At 39.2% G+C, this 21971-nt stretch overlaps 1 protein-coding gene across 1 annotated transcript in view; it reads left to right on the top strand.

The window, feature by feature from the left end:
- LOC148871041 (AP-2 complex subunit alpha-1-like) overlaps positions 1–21971 on the top strand; it is a 150505-nt gene that overhangs the window by 33720 nt on the left and 94814 nt on the right. Inside the window, exons 2-6 of the mRNA XM_088973311.1 lie at positions 136–267; positions 5686–5811; positions 14025–14087; positions 14165–14262; positions 14363–14570. Coding sequence (XP_088829437.1) covers positions 136–267; positions 5686–5811; positions 14025–14087; positions 14165–14262; positions 14363–14570 — 627 coding nt within the window. The remainder of the gene's footprint in view (positions 1–135; positions 268–5685; positions 5812–14024; positions 14088–14164; positions 14263–14362; positions 14571–21971) is intronic.

The following is a 21971-nucleotide window of genomic DNA, read 5'->3' on the forward strand; positions in this document are numbered from 1 at the left end:
ATACTCTTACTACTTCCCTTGTGTTACTAGCTAGCTTCTAGAGGTTATATTCTTCATAGTACAATCCTCTACACTACCTCCTTGGGTGCCCTGAACAAATTTGTTGTGATTTGGGTTTTTGTGTTCTTTTGACAGGGCTTGACCCCTTATGAGAAGAAGAAATATGTTTGGAAGATGCTCTACATATATATGCTGGGATATGATGTAGACTTTGGTCATATGGAGGTTGTTTCTTTAATATCTGCACCTAAGTATGCAGAAAAGCAGGTAGATTTATTTTTTTTGATAAGCAGGTGGAAATATGATTACTCTTGCATTGGTCTTAGCCATGCTAATAGTTTTTGTTTTAAATTGTTTACATGTTTATCTTGCTGCTTAACATGATTGATATTCATGGATAACAACATCAGCCAGAATATGCCATGCCTTGAGCTAATGAATATTTCTTTCTATAAACGTGAGTGATACAATATAGTAGGTTGAAAATTATTACCAGGAAACTAGACTAAAATGCCCAAGGACTTAGGATTAGACCCAAAAATTGATATTGATGTTTAAGTTTCAATCTGGTTTCTGTGGTTTTCCCTTCACCTTCTTTACTTGTTCATTCCTTTTCTTTAAATGGAAATTTTCCTTATTATTATAATAAGATAAAAAATGACTTCACCATAAGACCCGGAGACAAGAACATCAAAAGGATAACGTAAAGGTCTAGTACAAGTGCCTCCTAATGTTAGGGTATTCTGTTGGGAAATGTTATTTTAAGAGGATCAATACTTGTGACATGATTCAAAGAAGAATGCTGAACTGGTGTCATGCAAGTGAAGAGTCCGACTTTTCATTTACTAATCTCCTATTCATTTGTGTTTATTGTTTCGGAGTGGTTCTTTTCTCTCTTTTGATGCAGGTAGACACTCTCTTAAGATGTTGGCCTCTTCAACTCAGATTTCTTGTGCCTTCAAGGTGGAGAATTATGTTGAGATCTACAAGAGCAGGAATCCAATGTACCATTTGGGAAGACAGAAATGCTAAACTATTTATGGAGCATGTCAGGATGCCAGGACCAAGGAGGCAATAATTGAATGCAGAGCTGTGAAGGTAGCTAATTGGAGCAAGACAATGGATGACTCGAGGCATTCTCAGTTGATGACATCATACGAGGTTGGAGAGTGGCAGCAGCTTCATTGACAATCAGATCTACAATCCAAGATAGATTCAACCAGAACAGCAACAAGATTAAACTGAGCTTTGATGAGAGATCTATTTAGTAACCTAGGACCATCTGGAATGGGGGAGTGTTGAGAGACACAAATGGTGTCATGTTGGAACCGTACTCAGGCCCAATTGGATATTAATGATTCATTGTGATTAGAGATATCAGCAGTATTACAAAGTCTGAGGGTAGCCAAGCAACTCAACTTCAAGAAGATTGAGATAGAACAGCAACAGTCGACTGGGGACAATTCTCTGGGTCTATCATCATCTCATTTTAACCAGCCCATCTGTTCTCAGCCTCTCGTGGCAGCTTCTACTTCCAGGGTTGTTCTCCATTCATCCTCTGACACGACAAATGACCAAAAAAGCTCCATCAGATCTGTTTTGGAAGACTTGGGGGGCGGAGAACTCAACAACTCCAGGGAAATCCTTGCTACAACAGAGAAGCACGTGATGTTTCAGAAGATGAAACTGATTGGGAAGACCTAAGAGATATCGAGGAGGAAGTTGATCAACCCTCAAGTGTTGGAAGTCTTAACTCAATGAAGGGTTTCAATATGGCAGACTTCGATTTTCTTGGAACTGAACTCCTATTTGAAGAAAACTCCAGTACTAAAGCTCTGGAACTAAAGAAAGTAGGGGTGGAAGATTCTACTGTGGATGGTGGGGGATCTACAGAAGAATCTTAGAGAGTAGAGGATGAAGGAACATTTCAAACACAATCGTAGGGTGTTCGTGATGGGGATTTGGACTCTCACAACGAGCCAAACTTAGATTCACCTAGGAACAAAACACTTTATTTGTAATAGGATGTTGAAAAGGAGCTCTCCCTTCATTGTCTGTCTTTGGGTTGATCCTCACCTTTAGGGATTCTCTTCCACCCCTTTTTCCTCCTCCCCCCACTTTGTCTTCTCTTGCTTTGGTTACCCTTACCCTTGCTCTTTGTGCTAATACTTCCTCTCGTGGCTTGGTAGATCCAATCCTGGAAGCTACGCATGATGTGGACAATGACCTGGGTGTGACTGAGAAAGGAAAGGAGCAGGGGAAGTTGTTTTGGAGGAGGAGATAATGGATCTAATCCTAGGAAACTTAGCCACTCTATTTGAAATGGAGGAGATTTTTGAGAAGAGATCGGAGGGGTAGGATACCACTATAGATCCAGTAGAGAATGGAGGAAAAATTGTTATGACTTTTGAAGGAGAAGGAAAAACCAGTGATTCACCAAACAAGGAGGGGCAGGAACCAGAGGACTTGGGAAACGTGTGTGCTAAGATGAAAGTGTATCAAAGGAAGGATGTGGGTGAAGACAAGAAAAGCAGGAAAATAAGCGAAGGGGAGAAATTAGTGTGTGGAGTAATCTATGACAAGGTTGAAAACCGTTTAAGGGAGAAGGAGAGAGGGGATTAGTAGTTTTGGAGGCAAGAATTGGGTATCTTGAATCCTAAGTAATGAAGATTATTTGTAGGAATGTGAGGGGATTAGGGAGTGCAGAATAGAGGAGAATTATCAAGAATGTGTTAAGAAAGAGAAACTGGATGTAGTAGTGTTGCAAGAAACAAAGCTCTTAGATTTGAACAGAAGATGGATAAGGAGTATTTGGAGCAGTAGAGGGTTGAGCTGGTCCTATTTCCTTTCTTGGGGTGCTTCAGGTGGTAGGTATTTGTACAAATTACAATATAGATAAATGAGGACGTGGATTGTCTGGAAGAAGTGATTGGGAATTTTTTAATGTCAATAAAGGCTAAAAAAGGCAGTGGAGGAAGAGAGTGGGTTTTAACAAATGTTTATGGTCTTAACTCATATATAGAGAAAGGGACTGTCTCTGGGAAGAGCTAATTGCAATTAGGGGTTTGTGTAGGTGGATACTTCAATATGATAATGTTCACTAGTGAAACAGATAAACCGAACCTGACTATAACCATGAGTATGAGGAAAGTTAACTCTTTGGTGGATGCCTTATAGCTAAAAGAACTCCCTACTGCAAGCTTCCTTTACATGGGCCAACTTTTAAGAAAATTAAATCTGTTCAAAGCTGGATAGATTCATGTTCTCCATTGATTGGGAAGAGTTGTGGGAAAACCTAGCCTTGAGAGTACTCTCTAGAGTAACCTCTAGCCATTGTTCTCTGTGACTAAGCCAAAACCTTTTTGGGGCCCCACACCTTTTAGATATGAAAACATGTGGCTGGAAGTTCCAAAGTTTATTGAAAAAAATAAGAGAATGGTGGGTGGAAGGTGAAATCAATGTAGATAATAAAGGGGTGAGATTCACAAAAAAAATTGAAGAAATTAAAGGAAGAATCAAGGATTGGAATAAAGATAAATTTTGGAGAATAGAAGAAACAAAAGAGAGAATGCCAAAAAGGATTGAGCAGTTAGACCAAAAGGAGGCCCGAAGAGAATGTAGTGTGGAGGAAAGATAGAAAAGGTGGAACCTAAAAGTGGAATTAGAGAAAATCTTGAGGAAGGAGGAAATCTCTTGGAGACAAAAATCAAGATGTAAGTGGTTATTGGAGGGGGATGGTAATACAAAAGTCTTTCATTTAGTGGAAAATGGGAGAAGAAGGAAAAACTTGATCTCTAGCATTGAGGTTGAAAGTCAGGTGGTAACTTCAGAGGAGGAGATTTTCAAGACCTTTGTGGATCTCTTTAAATCAATATTTGCCTCCCTTTTTTGATCTTTGCCTCCTTAGGGAAAAGGAATTAGGAAGTGGGGGAGTTGGATTGCATCAAAGTGTCGGAAACCCAAGCAATCGTCTTAGAAAGGAGCTTCAATGAGGAGGAGGTTCATGATGCGTTTTTTTCAATGGAAAGTTCTAAAGCTCTAGGACCTAATGGTTTCTCAATGGCCTTCTATCAGGACTGTTGGGAAATAATAAAAGATGACTTGATGGAGGTGTTTTTGAAATTTCATTAGAAAGGGGAAATTTCACTAGGAGCTAATGCAACTTTCCTAGCCCTAGTGCCTAAGAAGAAAGAAGCCAAGACTCCAAAGAACTTTAGGCTAATAAGCCTTGTGGACAGCCTATACAAAATCATTACATAAGTTATGCCAAGGAGGTTTAAGACTATTTTGCCTTTGGTAATCTCCCAAAATCAAGGAGCCTTTGTGGAAGGGAGACAAATGAGTGACCACTTGTGGCTAATGAATGTGTGGAAGAAAAGAAAAAGCAGGGAGGGGTAGGACTAATTTTCAAGTTGGATCTGGAAAAAGCCTATGATATGGTGGATTGGTCCTTCCTTTTGGGTTTGCTAGAAAAAAAATTGGCCTAGGTGAGAAGTAGAGGAAATAGATCAAAGGATGTTTTAGTTCAACACATTTGTCGGTACTAATTAATGGAGTGGTTAGGGAATTTTTCCTGGCTAAAAGAGGTCTAAGGCAAGGAGACCCCATCTCCCCCTTTTTGTTCACCATTATTTCTGAGTTCTGAGTAGATTGATCATTTAAGCCGATCTACAAACTATTTTAGAGGGTGAAGGATTGGTAGAAATGAGGTGGTAGTGACTCACTTGCATTTTGCAGATGGCATAATCATCCTTTGTGAGGAATGCACTGAGGTCAACATGTGGAACTTGAAAGCTTTAGTTGATCATTTCCAAAGGATCTCAAAGTTAAAAGCCAACTGGGGAAAGAGTTGTGTGGTGGGAGTTAACATGAGAGATGAAGAAATCCACAGTTGGTAGGACTACTGGGATGTGAGGAGAAAAAATGGCCCCTAGAGTATCTTGGTATGCCTTTAGGAGAAAATCCGAGAGTAGATGGCTTCTAGAAACCAATAGTGGAAAGATTCACTATGAAGTTAACTATGTGGAAAAGGAGCTACATCTCTATGGGAGGGAGAATTACTTTGATTAAGTCTACCCTAGCTAACTTGCCCACTTACTTTTTGTCTACCTTTAGAATCCTGGTAAGAATAGCAAGACAACTAGAAAAATTAGTGAGGGATTTTTTGTGGGTGTGAAGACCAAAAATATACATAATTTTCTTTATGATGAATTTATTTTTATATGAATATTTTTGTGTTAGTTTCTCTGGTTTGTTTACTGATAAAAAATGACCCTCTTTCATTAAAAAAAAAAAAGAGTAAACAAAATCTATTTTCTCTATGATGTTAAGAACTTAGTACTTGAACTTATTGACTAAGCAATTATAGAAATTCAAATACATTATCTTTTATTTAAGTCCTTGATGTGTTCAGGCTCAAGTGCTTCATTATTGCTGTTTGTTTCTTTTTCTGTTTTGTGTTTGGAAGTATTTTAACCAGATTAGGGTTTGTCCTCTAGATTGTGCAGTATACTTATGGTATTATTTCTCTGTGGAGAGGTATGTTTGTGCATGTGGTACGTATTGGGACATGCTTCATTGCATGCTCATTCATACCCATCTCCCCTGGGGTTCTTCACACCGGTGGACAATAGTTTGTGGCTTCTAGACCAGCTTATTATCTTTTTATGCTAAATCTGGCTGCAGGTTGGGTACATAGTGACATCATGCATGCTTAATGAGAACCATGACTTTCTAAGATTGATCATAAATTGCGTACGCAATGACATCATTGGGCGTAATGAGACTTTCCAGTGCTTGGCCTTGACCATGGTATGACATCAGGATATCTATTTTCAATCTTAAGATCTAATTTATTATGTTAATTTTAAACTTAATCATATTTCTGTTTGAGTTATTGAATAACTTGTGGAATCAGAATGTATTTACCTGGAATACAGTATGTCTTCTTTCATGTGTAGCTGCATCTTTTATAAAATAATTTCTGACTGTTCAATACTCCTTTGTTACGGTATTGCCTTCATGCTCAAGCAACCTGGTCATATGTTGTTTTTCCCGTGCCTTGGATATTCCAATAAACCAGAAGAGTACTTCAACAATAGCTGAAAAGTGCACACACACATATTGTGGCTATACGATTTCTATTCCACCTTTCCATTCAATTTCAGTGCCATGTTCATTGTTAAATTGTGGGTCATGTCCATTATTACTCCTATTGAACTCTAGTCAGTATTACTCCTAAATTTACTTAAAATGAATACATGATGTGAATTTCCTTATTAGGAGATCAGGTTTGTACTTTTTGGCTTGCTATCTGCTTCTGTGGGCTGTATAGTGGTTGCATTAATGGAAGATTCACTGTTACTAAAAAAAGAATACATTCCAGAACTTCTGATTTATATCAATAATAAAGGAAGAGGAAGAGAAATCTTCCTGATTCTTATCCATTTATAGTCTTAAGTAAGGACAAAATGGCACTAAAATCATAATTGAAAGTGTTCAATATTCATATCCTAAACCTTATGTTAAAAAGGAATATTCTTAAACTTGAGAAGCAAGAGAAGGGGCAATAAGGAGTCAACTATTTTAGGTGTAACTTCGCAAGAGGGAAACTTCGAAAACTAAAAATAATGATGTTAAGGATGGGTAGCAAAGGCTAGTCCATGAAGAGGTGCTTGCAGTTATGTATATTCTTCATTCTTTATGATTTAATCAATAAAATGAGATCTTTTACCAATAAAAAAACTTGAAGGAGAATTGATCAAAAAGAAAAAAAAAAACTTGGAAGGAGACAAAATATGGGATTGAACAACTAAGCTGATAAAATTCAGATATAGTGTCCGTATGATCTCAGATAAGAAGGAGAAGAAGGAGAAGGAGAAGAAGAAGAATGAGAAGAAGAAGAACTGTTCCTGTCAAACTAGAGGGAAAAATCATTTTCTCTGGTCGACCAACCTTTATTTATACTTTTCTAAATAAACCAGAATTACTCTTATACCCACACTTAAGTGAGAGCCACACCAGCTAACTTAATATCTACTCATCAGTACAATTAACGTATAACTTAATATAAAAAACCTATACAACCCTTCTATAGCCGACGTAACACTCCCCCTCAAGCTGGTAAGTAGATGCCATATTGTCCCAGCTTATTACACATGTAGTCCACTCTTCCCCAATTCAACCCTTTGGTAAACAGATATGCCCATTGATTTCCTGTGTTCACTTATGTTGTACTTATCACTCCATTAAGCACCTTCTCACGTACAAAGTGGCAATCAACGTCTATATGCTTCGTCCTTTCATGAAATACTGGATTAGAGATGTGAACTGCAACTTGATTATCACAATATAGCTTCATAGGAGTGTCAATCGAGTACCCCATTTCCTCTAGGAGGTGCTTCAACCACACTAGTTCACATGTTGTGTGTGCCATGGCTCTATATTCACCCTTTGCACTGCTTCTTGCTATCACTGTCTACTTCTTACTTTTCCATGTCACTAAGTTCCCACCAAGAATACCCTGTAGTAGACCTTCTGTCAGATATGGAACCGGCCCAATCAGCATCCATGTATCCCTCTATCTCAAGACTTCCTCCACTCATATAACAAACCATGACCTGGATCTCCCTTCAAATACCGCACAATCCTTAGAACTGCCTCCCAATGTGGAATTCGAGGATTTTGCATAAACTGACTCACTACACTGATTGCAAGTGAGATATTAGGTCGAGTGGTGGTTTGGTAATTTAGCTTACCTACCAACCTTTTGTACCTTCCCGGATCCTCAAACTCCTCACTTGCATCACTACTCAACTTAACATTTGGTTTCACGGGTGTTTCAGCTGGTCTAGCACCAAACAACCCTGTTTCTTCTAGCAAATCAAGGACATATTTCCTCTGGCACAGATTAATACCATTCTTGGACCTCGCTACCTCTACCCCTAGGAAGTATCTTAATTTGCCAAGATCCTTTGTCTAGAAGTGATCATGCAAGTAAGTCTTCAACCTATCAATCCCTAGTCTGTCACTGCCTGTGATAACATTATCATCTACATATACCACCAATAGGATCTTCCCAGCATTGGATTCATAGCTGAATATGGAATTGTCAACTTGACACTGTTTCATTCAAAACTTCTTCACCACTTCACTGAATCTCCCAAACCATGCACGAGGAGATTGTTTAAGTCCATAAATAGCCTTCTTAAGTCTACATACCTTATCACCCTCCCCCTGAGCAACAAACCCTAGTGGTTGCTCCATGTACACTTCCTCAAGGAGATCACCATGTAAAAAGGCATTCTTGATGTCAAGTTGAAGCAATGACCAATCAAACATTACAGCAAGGGAGATCAGAACATGAACAAACCCAATTTTGGCAACTGGAGAGAAGGTGTCTGTGTAATCGATACCATATAGTTGTGAATAACCTTTGTCAACTAGTCGAGCTTTCAACCATTCAACACTCCCATCGGGCAAGTATTTAACAGTGTACACCCCCACTTACAACCCACAACATGCTTACCAGGCGGAAGAGTGGTGAGGTCCCACTTATGAGTATGAGTCAGGGCCGAGAGTTCTTCTTCCATTGCTTGGTGCCACCCTAGAGAAGTGAGAGCTTCTTGGACATCCTTGGGAACAGAGACAGAAGATAACATAGAAACAAACTGGCAATGGGAAGCCAAAAGGTGAGATACAGAAACATAATTGGAATGGGGTGAAGAGTGCAGCTGCGTTTACCTTTCTACAAAGAAATAGGGAGATCAAGGTCAAAAACGGGGGGGGGGGGGGCTGGGGTGGTAACAACTATCAGATCTGTCGACAGTGACGAAGCGGGAGGAGGAGCCGGTACCTGATGATGCATATACACTTGCCGAATAGGTGATCATTCCATAGGTAGTTGCACTAGAGGCAAAGACTTGGTCACAACTGGAATAGAGAAGTTTTCCAACTAACCATTGGAACATAGCTTTATCTTCAAGGGGTTCTCCAACCTTTGCACTGATCTTGTGATTTTGTTCAATGGGTGTGTCAGCAGGCTTAACACCCAACTTTCTTGTTTCTTCCAAGAGGTCAAGAACATACTTTCTTTGAGAAACAAAAATCCCATGCTTGGATCTGGCTACCTCAATGCCCAAGAAGTATCGTAGTTCTCCTAGATCTTTTACCTCAAACTCTTGATGAAGGAGTTGCTTAAGGGACTCAATCTCGGTATTATCATTTCCTATTACTACAATATCATCCACATATACAGCAAGCAAGGTTAAGGAAGAATCCACTCTCTTAATAAACAAGGTGTGGTCTGACTGGGCCTGTACATATCCAAACCTTTCAAGGGCTTGTCTAAATCTATCAAACCAAGCTCTGGGGGACTGTTTTAGTCCATACATGGCCTTATTCAACCGACAAACCTTCTTTCCTGTCTCTGTACCATAAAATCCAGGAGGCAACTACATGTAAACCTCTTCTTGCAAGTCTCTGTTGAGGAAGGCATTTTTAACATCCATCTGATACAACGACCAAGAGTAACTGGCTGCAAGAGATAATAAGACTCTGATAGTGGTCATCTTTGCGACTGGTGCAAAAGTTTCCATGTAGTCAATACCATATGTCTGAGTAAATCCTTTTGCAACTAACCGGGCCTTATTACCTTTCAATAGAACCATTAACATTATGTTTCATAGTGAATACCCATCCACATCCAACCGGTTTCTTACCTTTAGTCTGATCAACTATCTCCCAAGTATTGTTTTTGACGAGGGCATCCATTTTTGCTTTTATTGCATCTTTCCATTCTGGTACTTCCAATGCTTCCTGTATTGTTCTGGGAATGGGAACATCGGCAATGGATGCGAGAAAAGAATTATAGGAGGGAGACAAATGATCATAGGACATGAACTGAGAAATTCTGTGAGCTGTAGATGTGCTGCAACGACGCTTGCCCTTACGAACTACTATGGGAAGATCAAGATCATCTAATGAAGGTGAAGGCTCCATGGTGGGATGTCTTTCATCTGTAGTATCTGTGGTACTTGGATCTGGCTCTGTAGAAGGAATTGGGGCTATTGTGGTACTAGAATCTGGATCTGCAGAGGAGACTGGGACTGGCCTGCATAGTTGATGTCCAAAATCAACCTGTCTCCATCGTCTATGATGGACTCTCACATCCTTGCATCTCTGACAGCCCTCCCAATTACACCTCTCTTCACTTAACGGGATAGGTAAAGGAACTTCTGACGAGTTAACCCCATCCTTACTACTCTCCCCCTAAGGAGAAACCCTTGGATAATAGGGTACATCTTCAAAGAAAGTGACATCCATTGAGACAAATCTTTTCCTATAAGTAGGTTCATAGTAGCAATATCCCTTTTGAGTTTGTGCATAACCAAGGAAAATACATTTTGAGGCCTTAGGATCAAACTTGGAACGATGAGGGCCAAGAATCTGAACAAAGCATGTACAACCAAAGGTTTTAAGGGGAATGGTAAATAACTCTTTATCAGGATATAAGAGGGTAAATGGAGATTTCATGTCAAGAACTCGTGAAGGAATCCTATTGATGAGATACACTGGTGTAAGAACAACATCCCCCTAGGAATGTATAGGCACATTGGAGGTAAACTTGATGCTTCTGGCTACCTCCAATATGTGTCTATTCTTTCTCTCAGCAACCCCATTTTGCTGTGGTGTCTAAGGACAGGTACTCCGATGGATAATCCCATGTTCAAGCAAATAGGAGGCTAATGGGTTTGCAAAATATTCTTTTGCATTATCAGATCTAAAAATTTTGATTTTGACCCTAAATTGGGTTAAAATCATCTGATGAAAGATTCGGGTTAATGCTGGAACCTCATCTTGAGAACGCATGAGATAAATCCATGAAAAACGAGTATAATCATCAACAAATAGTAAAAAATATCTGTACCCCCCCATGGCAGTGGTATGGTAAGGTCCCCAAACATCAGTATGTACAATTTCAAAGGGAATATTACTTCTATTATTACTTAATGAATAGGTTGCCCTGTAGTGTTTTTCAAGTTCACAACTCTCACATTTCAAACTAGACATCTAGATAGATTCAAATGAACTAGGAAACAAACTCTTTAAAGCCCGAAAAGATAAATGACCCATCCTATTATGCCAATGCATAGCCTGATCAACAGACTGAGAAACACAAGACCTCTTAGTCTCACTATCTTCCCAATGAGGACTCCCTCCAAGCAGATAGACTCCATTTGCCTCACGGTCAGTCCCAATCACCTTCCTTGTCTCTAGATCCTGAAAAACACTTCGATCCAGAAAAAAGGTTATTGAACAATTCTGGCTTTTTGTAATGCTACTAACTGAAAGCAAGTTAGTACTAAGCTTAGGAACATGCAAAACCAAAGATAAGGAAATAGCATTAGACAACTTGATGTCTCCCTTGCCAGAAATAGGAACGAGGGAGCCATCGGAAATGGACACTTTGTCTTTGCCTGAAGATAAGTGATAGGTAGTAAATAGTGATGGCAAGCCAGTCATATGATCTGATGCTCCCGAATCTATTATCCATGAATGTTCTGTATTACCTGTAACTGAGGCATGGAAAACTGAAGATAAGGAAGTTAGTACTGAAAGCAACTAACTGAAAGCAAGTTAGTACTAAGCTTAGGAACATGCAAAACCGAAGATAAGGAAATAGCATTAGACAACTTGATGTGTCCCTTGCCAGAAATAGGAACGAGGGAGCCATCAACAATGGACACTTTGTTTCTGCCTAAAGATAAGTGATAGGTAGTAAATAGTGATGGAAAGCCAGTCATATGGTCAGATGCTCCCGAATCTATTATCCATGAATGTTCTGTATTACCTGTAACCGAGGCATGGTGAGCTGAGGCCCGATTACCTGAATGAGCAAAAGCTGAGGTAGGGGGTGCTGATGATGTCTGAGGAGGTGGAGCTGAATTACCAACTTCATTTTCGAGCTGAACTAGAGCAGCTCGGACAGCAGCTAGAGTATCTAGAGGATTGCCTCTTGTGCTAGATGATGCTGTACTATCAGTGTTAACAACCTTTTGAATCAGCTCTGGCTGCAGTTAAGCCCAAATCTGAGAGTGATAAGGAAAGAGACATGAAGAAGGAAGCTAAGAAGGACCTAGTATGTGAGCTGATTGAACAAATACTTAAAAGGAGAAGAGAAAAAAAAAAGAAAAGAAGAGGGAGAAAAGAGAGAGAGAGAGAGAGAGAGAGAGAGAGAGAGAGAGAGAGAGAGAGAGAGAGAGAGAGAGAGATTTTGATAAAAGAGAGTTGGGTTGATGTGTTTAAACAGCTGCCCCCCTCTTAAATTTATATACATTAGTGTAGAGAACACTAATGTGGACCCCACTATGGTGGTCCCCACTGTTCGTATGTCAGCAGGTCCACATTAGTGTTCTCTACAATGGGCATAGGAGGATAGAATCATGTACATATGCAGATTGGACATGTTGTGTTCATGATAAAAGATCTACATCTGGATATTGTACTTTAGCTGCTAGCAATTTAGTTTCTTGGAGAAGTAAGAAATAGATGGTTGTGGCACAATTCTTAGTTGAGGTTAGAGTATAGAGCAATGGATCATTGAGTGTTAGAGTTATTATGGTTGAGATCACTATTTGGTGAGTTGGGCATTGTGTTCTTGACAAGTTGATGATGTTGTATTATGACAATCAAGCTGCTTCCAATATAGTCCACAGTCCTATTCAACTTGATAAGAAGGAATATATTGAGATAGATAGATACTTAAAAGGAGAAGAGAAAAAAAAAAGAAAAGAAGAGGGAGAAAAGAGAGAGAGAGAGAGAGAGAGAGAGAGAGAGAGAGAGAGAGAGAGAGAGAGAGAGAGAGAGATTTTGATAAAAGAGAGTTGGGTTGATGTGTTTAAACAGCTGCCCCCCTCTTAAATTTATATACATTAGTGTAGAGAACACTAATGTGGACCCCACTATGGTGGTCCCCACTGTTCGTATGTCAGCAGGTCCACATTAGTGTTCTCTACAATGGGCATAGGAGGATAGAATCATGTACATATGCAGATTGGACATGTTGTGTTCATGATAAAAGATCTACATCTGGATATTGTACTTTAGCTGCTAGCAATTTAGTTTCTTGGAGAAGTAAGAAATAGATGGTTGTGGCACAATTCTTAGTTGAGGTTAGAGTATAGAGCAATGGATCATTGAGTGTTAGAGTTATTATGGTTGAGATCACTATTTGGTGAGTTGGGCATTGTGTTCTTGACAAGTTGATGATGTTGTATTATGACAATCAAGCTGCTTCCAATATAGTCCACAGTCCTATTCAACTTGATAAGAAGGAATATATTGAGATAGATAGATACTTTGTAAGGGAGAGAGTTGTATGTAGGGAAGTTTTTCTGTCATTTATTGCATCTGAGGAGCAGCTAGCATATTTTCTCACCAAGGGTGTTCCTAAGTCATGGTTGCCACATTATATAAGCAAGTTGAGCATGATTGACATCCATACTCAAGGGGGAGTGTTGAACTGATGGGCCATAGGGAATACTTGGTGTGGTGTTATGTTATTTCTTTTTTAATCAATAGGCCTTAGTCGTAGTGGGCCTAAGGCCCATTTATTTGTTTATTCTATCAGCTGCCCTATTAGGGGAAATTTTGTAACTTTATATTTAATTATGATTAGTTCGAATAAAACAAGGTTTTGGGGCTGGAAGACAGCTATGACTCCTTTTTCCTAAAACCCTCTATCATTATCTTCTCTCTTCTCTTAATTTTTTCTTAGTTTTCTTGATTAAACAAGATTTGTTGCTGTTCTGTTTTACAACTGAATGAAAGATACATAATCTCTGTATTAATCCTTCAAAAAGTATAAAATGTTTTTATTGTTACCGATCGAGAAAAATGCTGATGTTAGTTACTTTTCGATGTTCAATTTTAACATGTTACAGACTACCCTGGTAATTCTTTCTAACTTCTGTTGGTTCTTCTTGAGCATGCTTACGAAGCCTCTCTGATCTTGCTGTTTACAGGTTGGCAATATTGGTGGAAGAGAGTTTGCTGAATCATTAGCTCCTGATGTTCAAAAATTACTTGTAAGAGAAGAATAGTAACTCTCTGTCTCATTTAATTTTAAACAGACATAGTATAAGAATTGCATTTTCTGCATCAGATTTCCTGTAGCTGTAGGCCACTTGTGAGAAAGAAAGCTGCTTTGTGTCTACTACGCCTATACAGGAAAAATCCTGATGTTGTCAATGTAGATGGCTGGTAATACAAATTGTACTTTCTACTTTAATCCATCCCTTCTAGATCCAGTTCTAGGTATTTTTCTTGGGTTAATCCTTGTTTTTTCCACATTATTTTTCAGGTCAGATCGCATGACACAGCTACTAGATGAACGTGATTTGGGTGTTTTGACAGCTGTTATGAGCCTCCTTGTTGCTTTAGTATCTAAGAACTATGATGCATATTGGGGTTGTCTTCCGAAATGTGTAAGGATCTTGGAGAGGCTTTCTAGGAACCAAGATATTCCGCAAGATTACATGTACTATGGTATCCCATCTCCCTGGCTGCAGGTTTGTGCAAATTCCCCCTCCCCCAATCTCTCTCTCTCTCTCTCTCTCTCTCTCCCCATCAAGCATTTCCATTGGGGAGAAGAGAAGCAAGTTTGCAAAAACCATAAGGATGCAAATTCTAAGATCCATTCCTTTACTGAGGTCACAGCCATATTAGTCTCCATAAAACATGGCAGGGTGTTTTTTTTGTTGGCAATAAGAAAATACATATGAGAAAAATATGGTATTTATAGGTTCTTAGGGGAGCAAAGGAAGTGAGATAAGTATTGCTTTATCATATTTCTTTATATGGCAGTGACTCTGTGCCTAGATTTTGTTGATAAAGGTGCATTCACTTTGGACATAGACATTGATACCCAAGGTTCAAAATATTGCAATGCATTGGTGTGTATCAATTCATATGTATTGCTTTTTAGTGCAACCGATACTTTGAGAAATGAGAGTTACATGATTTCAATTGTTTTAGATATTAATAAGTATAATGAGACATGTCCACTGTTAAATTATCAAATAAAGAAAGAGTTTATACTTAAACGGACTCTTGATATGCAAAATTTGCATATTGAGTATAATGATACCATACAATTCTTATCAACCTCGCAGTGGAGGCAAACATCACACTATAATGCATTCTGATACAACAGAAAACTAACTTGGAGAGGGTGGCATCCATTTTTATGTGCCAGATTTACTTCAATTCAAATAAAGGCCTTAAATTTCTTGTGGAAATTTTAGCTTTAAATAGGGGTTACCATGGGCCTGGCTGGGCCCACCTTAAACATATTTTATATATTATATAAGATTTTGTTAGATAACATATATAATATATATCCATATTTTGGTCCTGGGTCGAGCCTAAGTCTGGACCACAAATTTGTGACCATGATGCAGGCCTGTGCTGGGCGGTAGATGATCACCCCTACTTTAAAGCAGCTAAATGTGAAGCATCCAAGGATATAAAGATGACATACTAGGGGTGATCATTTATAGCCTGACCCGACCTGCTATATATATATCGTTAGAGTCGAACTAAGTAGGGTTATTTTAGTCTTTATTCTCTTATTTATTAAATTTTGGTTGTCCATTTTGTTTTATTTTAAGTTACATGTCCCATACTTAAGTAGGGGCATAATAGTCTTTGTATTCTTTGGTCAATCTATATAGTTAAGGTTGGATGGGGTGAGAGATCATTCTCTCTAGTTTAGACAATTGTTTCTCTTTTCTCCTCTTCTCCTTCTCTTTCTCTTTTCTCCTCTTTTTCTCTTTTCTTTCTAACCCAAGACTGCAATCATCTGAACCATTAAAACATGGTATCGAAGTAATAAATAAAGGAAAGGCAAGGCTAAAATTCCAATTCTTGGAGATTGCAATCACTCCTCTTTCTTTCCTTTCTTTTTCTGGGTTGTGATCTGAGATAAGAAGCTATAGAAGGCTGTGGCAGTCCTACTCTGGTATTCTGTGGATTGCTGTCACTATGAGTGACAGCCCTAGTGGTCATGTAGTGGTTTGAACCCTCTACTGAGCAGTTTCAAGAGGGTTTTCTTTGATTGATTGACTGTATTGATGTTGGTAAAGGTTGGGAATGAATTTCTGTGATGAAGGTTGCTGAATGTGTCTAAGGTGCTGTTGCTGTGTTTTCCTTGCTATTTGGATGGGAAGGTGCTGCTAAGTGGTGAGTAGACTGTCGTAATGTTCAGGTAACAACAGTTTTTTTTTTTTTTTGTTATAGTTGGTTCTGTGTTCATAGATGCAATTTGTAATGGTGTTGATAGTTTCTTGAGTAGACAACATGATGGCAGCACCATGAGAGACTAGTAGTGATCAGAAATCTAGTGTGATGGTCCCCCTTGATTATCTAAGTGTGCAGATGACATCAATTAAACTCAATGGTGAGAGTTATGTGCCATGGGCCAAATTGGTGGAGGTTTTCCTTAGAACCAAGAAGAAGGTGAAAATGAGAAACCATCGTTTGAATCTCTAGGGTTTAGTGATTGGGAGGAAGAAGATGCTCAAATTATGACATGGTTATGGAATAACATGGAACCCAAAATAAGTGTAAACTTTATGTTCTTAGACATAAGCAAGGAGATATGGGATCATGCTAAGAAGCTCTACTTTGGGTAAGACAACATTACAAAGGTATACCAGCTCTACCAAGAATATTTCAATTTGTAATAGGGAAACCAGAGTCTTGAAGATTACTATGTTAGTATGAGAAATCTCAGGAATGAACTCAATGTCTATCACCCCTTAACCTCAAATGTTAAAATTCAACAACAGAGGGAACAACTTGATGTGACCAAATTCTTGATGAGTTTGAAGCTAGAGTATAAAGCCAGTTAGAGCATAGATATTGGGCGGTTCTGCTCTTCTCACTCTTGAGTAGGTGTTTGCTCAACTTTTTAGGATTTCTCTTGGACCCACAAAAAATCACCACTACTTCTGATAGGTCAACCTTTGTTGTTGAAAGAGTGGGAGGTTTAGCGGTTGTGGGAATATAGGTGGAGGTCGTGGTGGTGGAAGTAGTGGAGGTTGGAATTCAGGGGAGGTCATGGTAGGGGATGAGGTAGCAGTCCTAGGAAGTGTACTTATTGTGGAATGGAGGGACACACTGTTAACTTTTGTTATTATATACATGGCCCACCTTCTACATGTCAAAGTCAAACCGAAAATTAGAGAAGGAGAAAGAGAGAGAGAACACAGACGAATGGTGGGTGTGACACCTTGTGTCAGTCGACACCCTAAAAGTTATATTTATATTAAAAGGTAAAAGGACAATCTGCCCTTAATGTACAAAAGAAAGAGAATAAAGAATAGTTATACAACAAGGGAAAAGAAAAAGTACAAAAATAGCCCTATGGCTAATTTTCCAGTTCTCTACACTCCCCCTCAAATTGATGCCTAGGAATAAGCATAAGTTTGTCCATGAGAAATAGATGCCGAGCTCGAGTCATTGCTTTAGTCAACAAGTCTGCTAGTTGGAGCCCGGAGAAGACATGAGGAAGAGATATGGTACCCCAAAGAAGAAGATCGCGGATGAAATGGCAATCACTCCTTTTCAGCCCTTTTCCTAATCTCCAACCAACAACTGAGAAATCCAAGAGAAACCCTAGTTCGAATGCGCAAAAAACAAAATTCTAGCAAGTCTGATTTGTTTAATGTGGCTCTGATACCATGTTGAAGTTCGGCTTGCCCTAGAAGTCTGTTTTGTTTGTTAGCTGAAAAGTAAAGTAAACAACAAGAAGGAAGAGAGGAAAGAAGAAGGAAGAAAGAGGAAGAAGAAGAGAAAAGATCTGGTTCAAATTTGGGAAAAAGTCAACCCTAGTTTTAGCCAAACCTGTTATTATATTATTAATATAATTGGAAAAGACATAAGTGCCCTTATTTAAGTAAGAGGCACTCGAACTAACATAATAGTACACATCAGCATTCTCAATAGGTACAAAGACCGAAATACCCCTTCACTAACATGCCTTAAGGTGAACAAGGAGTAATCAGAAGAATTCTAGATAAAGTCAACATCAATGATGACAGATCTGAACTTCTCAAACTAGGCCCTAGGAGCTTGCTTCAGGCCATAAAGTGACTTCTTCAGATGACAAGCAATGTGCAGGTCTGTACAATATCCTGGAGGAGGCTCCATGTAGACTGTCTCTTTCAACTCCCCATGGAGAAAAGCATTCTTGACATCCATCTGATCAATTGTCAACCGTTTGACTGCAAATATAACCATAAGAAGTCATACAGTGGTCATCTTAGCTACAGGAGCTTAGATCTCCTCATAGTATATCCCATATTCCTATTTGTAGCCTTGTGCAACAAGCCTAGCTTTGTATCTGTCTTGGCTTCCATCAGATTTTAGTTTTACAGAATAGACCCATCGACTTCCTATGAGAGATGTCTCGGGTGGAGCTTTGACCAGGTCCCGGGTGTCATTCTCAAGAAGAGCTCGAATCCCAGAATCCATGGCATCTTTCTAGTGTGGTTCTGCTACAACCTGCTAGTAAGATCTGGGAATGTCTGTGGTAGATAAAATGGCAGAGAATGATCTATGGTTTGGTGAATAACCATAACGGTTAGGTGGATGAGAAATTCTAGAGGAACAACGTAAAGTAGGAGCAAGGGGTTCAGAAGGAAGGTCTTGAACACTTATTGAGGCAGTTGGAGTGACTGGATCAGCAACTGGAGGCAGAGTAGTGGGGGGGGGGATGGAGACTGAAGAAGGTCGTTGCTTCCTGAAGTATGTTTGCAGTTGTTGCGGAGGTGACAATGGAATATCCGAGGTACTTGTAGAATCAAAACTGTGCAGCAAGGAAATAGGAGCTTGGAATTTCACAATATGTTCAAAAAAGGACACACTTTCAAGAAAAACTACATTACGAGAGATTTGAAGGCGACGAACCAAAGGGTCATAGCAAAGATACCCTTTATATTCAGAACTGTACCCCATAAAGGCACACAATGCTGCTTGTGTAGTTAACTTTATGCGTTCATGAGGTGGAAGGTGGACAAAACAAGCACATCCAAACACTCTGAGCATGGATAAGTCTGGGGGTTTATGAAAGAGGGATTGAAATGGAGATGAGTTATTCAAAACAGATGACGGAAGACGATTTATGAGATACATAGAAGTGCTGGCCGCCTCCACCCAAAACCATGAGGGTACGTGGGAATCCTGTAGGAGTGTTCTGACTACACTCAAGATATACCCATTTTTCCTTCCTGCAACCCCATTTTGTTGTGGGGTGCCTGGATAGGACTTTTGGGGTTGAATTCCATGTTGTTTTAAATAGTTTTGGAAATCCCCATCAATATACTCTCCCCCTGAATCTGATCGTAGCACACAAATTGGGTAGTAACATAGGTGTGAAAGTGCTTAAATACGGTGTACACTTCAGATTTCTTTCGAAGAAAATAAGCCTAAGTGAAATGAGTGCAGTCATCAATAAAGGTTACAAAATACTTAAAACCCATCTGTGAGACAACTGGAGATGACCAAACATGACTATGTATTGAATAAAAAGGGACAGTTGCATGTTCAGAATGAGAAGGAAAAGGCAAAATATGACTCTTACATAAGCCGCTAGTGATGCAATCTTTATTCACATTCTTAAGAGAAACATTAGAAACAGGTAAACTACTAGAAGAAAACAACTAATAAAGTTTCTTAGAGAAAGGATGGCCCAGATGTTTATGCCACAAATGCCAATCATTATTACAATTAACAGATTCAAAACTAGAAGTAGTAGAAATCAAACATGAAGTAGAAGCAGGCACAATTTTATTCTTCTCAAATTGTAGAGCAAAAGTCTTCATAGTCTACGCCCCTTCCCCTTCACTTCTCCAATTTTCTGGTCCTGTATCAAACAACCATCAGAAGTAAATGAGACGTTGTTATCTTCTTCTACAAGTTGGCCAACAGAAATTAAATTGGTGGTAAACTTTGGTACAAATAAGGTTTTGGACAAATGAAATGGAGATGTCTTAGAAGTAGATAAATACAAATCATCACATCCAAGTATATCTAATTTCTCACCATTAGCAGTAACAATGTGTTTATTGGGAAGATGGGGTTTGGGACACTGAACAAGAGTGGCCCTTGTCATATGGTTAGAGGCTCCTGAGTCAATGTACCATAGATGGTTTGGTGAGGGACAATAAGTAGCGGACTTACTAGATAGGCCCATAGCAGAGAAGGTTGAAGAGATGACAGAGGACATGAGCTGTCGAATTCATTCTTTAGACATGCTACCTGAAGTGTCATTTTGACCAGCCACAGAAGTAATGGAGGATGCTGCTTCTGATCCATCTACACCCGTCTGATAAGCCTTGTAGCTTCCTTTCTTCTGAATTGATCCACTGCTTTTCTGAGGCCGAGCGGGGCATTCAGTGATAATATGGCCGACTTGCTTACAGTAAGTGCATGTATTATTTTTCTTGCAGTGAGAAACAACATTCCCGAACTCCCTACATTCATAGCACTATATTTTAGAGAAGTCCTTCCCTTTCGGTTTGGTTGCCAGGAAGACAGTATCAATGTTGGACTCCTTTCTTCCATACAGAGTAATCTGTGTGGCAAATCTGGTTTAAGTCCTCAGAATTTCCCCAAGAATAGTATCCAAGTCAAGAAGTGCTCCTCGACTCAGGATATTAGATCTAACAACTTCGAATTCAGGTCTGAGATGCATTAGGAAGTGCATAGTCTTTCTTCTATCAAAATGTTCCTTCATATACTTTACGCAACATTCTAAAGGATCATTTCCCATGTGAACAAGCTCATATTCGGTCCAACGGTTAATAAACCCAACATAGTACTCTTGGACCTTTCTTTCTCCTTGATAATAGGAGAAGATGTCAACCTCTATCTGGTACTGACTTGAGGTGTTTGATTGCTGATATACTCTCTCGAGATACTCATACATCTCATAGGTAGTCCTGTATCCTCTCATAGGAATTGCAATGTCAGTTTCAACGGATCCTAAGATCCATGATGCAATTTTTGCATTATCAAATTCTCTACTGATTAAGACCCTTGATGTCCAAATCATTAGGTTTAACTACTGATCCATCCAAATACCCCAGAGACCTTTTGCCTCCACATGAAATTGGAAATTGAATTTCCAAAGTGCATAGTTCGTACCATTAAACTTAATGGGGAGAATTTCCATCCTTTTTGATGCCATTGAATAACAAGAGCAAGAAAAACCACTGGAAGAAGTGTTCAAAACAGTAGAACAAAGAAGTACCTCTCAGTCGATGTCCAGAAAAGGAAACTGTAAGGGTTTGCCGAACTCTGAAGTGGCTCAAAACCCTTCTAAATCAAATCCAATTCAAACCAAACAATTTGGAATCAGCCGATCTGCTCTGGGCGACACTAGATCTAAAGTTTCAGCCTGATCCGATTCTTCTAGAGGGAGATCCAACGCAAAAGAGAAATCTGATGGCACAGCAGTCCAGGAATAGAGTCTGTTGAGTTCTGATTGAATGCAGCCTCAGAAATGGGATTCAAGGGCACTCGAAGCCTCCCAAATGGTGGGTGTGACACCTTGTGTCAGTCAACACCTTAAAAGTTATATATTTATATTAAAAGGTAAAAGGACAAATCTGCCCTTAATGTACAAAATAAAGAGAATAAAGAATAGTTATACAACAAGGGAAAAGAAAATGTACAAAAATAGACCTGTAGCTAATTTCCCAGTTCTCTACACTACATCGATTAGCCATGCTATGACTAGTGATGAATTGGTGATGAAGTGGGTGACAATCAATAGGCTGATCAGACACCTTCCACATATATAACTGTTTTTGGGAAGGAGATGATGAGTGTTCCACATGATGAATATGAGAGGTTCCTTTAGGTTACCTCATAGCAGAATACTTCTACCCTTGCTCATTTAGGTA

The sequence above is a fragment of the Nelumbo lutea genome, chromosome 2 (assembly GCF_056320005.1).
Source record: "Nelumbo lutea isolate HS-2025 chromosome 2, American lotus-T2T, whole genome shotgun sequence".
NCBI classification, from domain to species: domain Eukaryota; kingdom Viridiplantae; phylum Streptophyta; class Magnoliopsida; order Proteales; family Nelumbonaceae; genus Nelumbo; species Nelumbo lutea.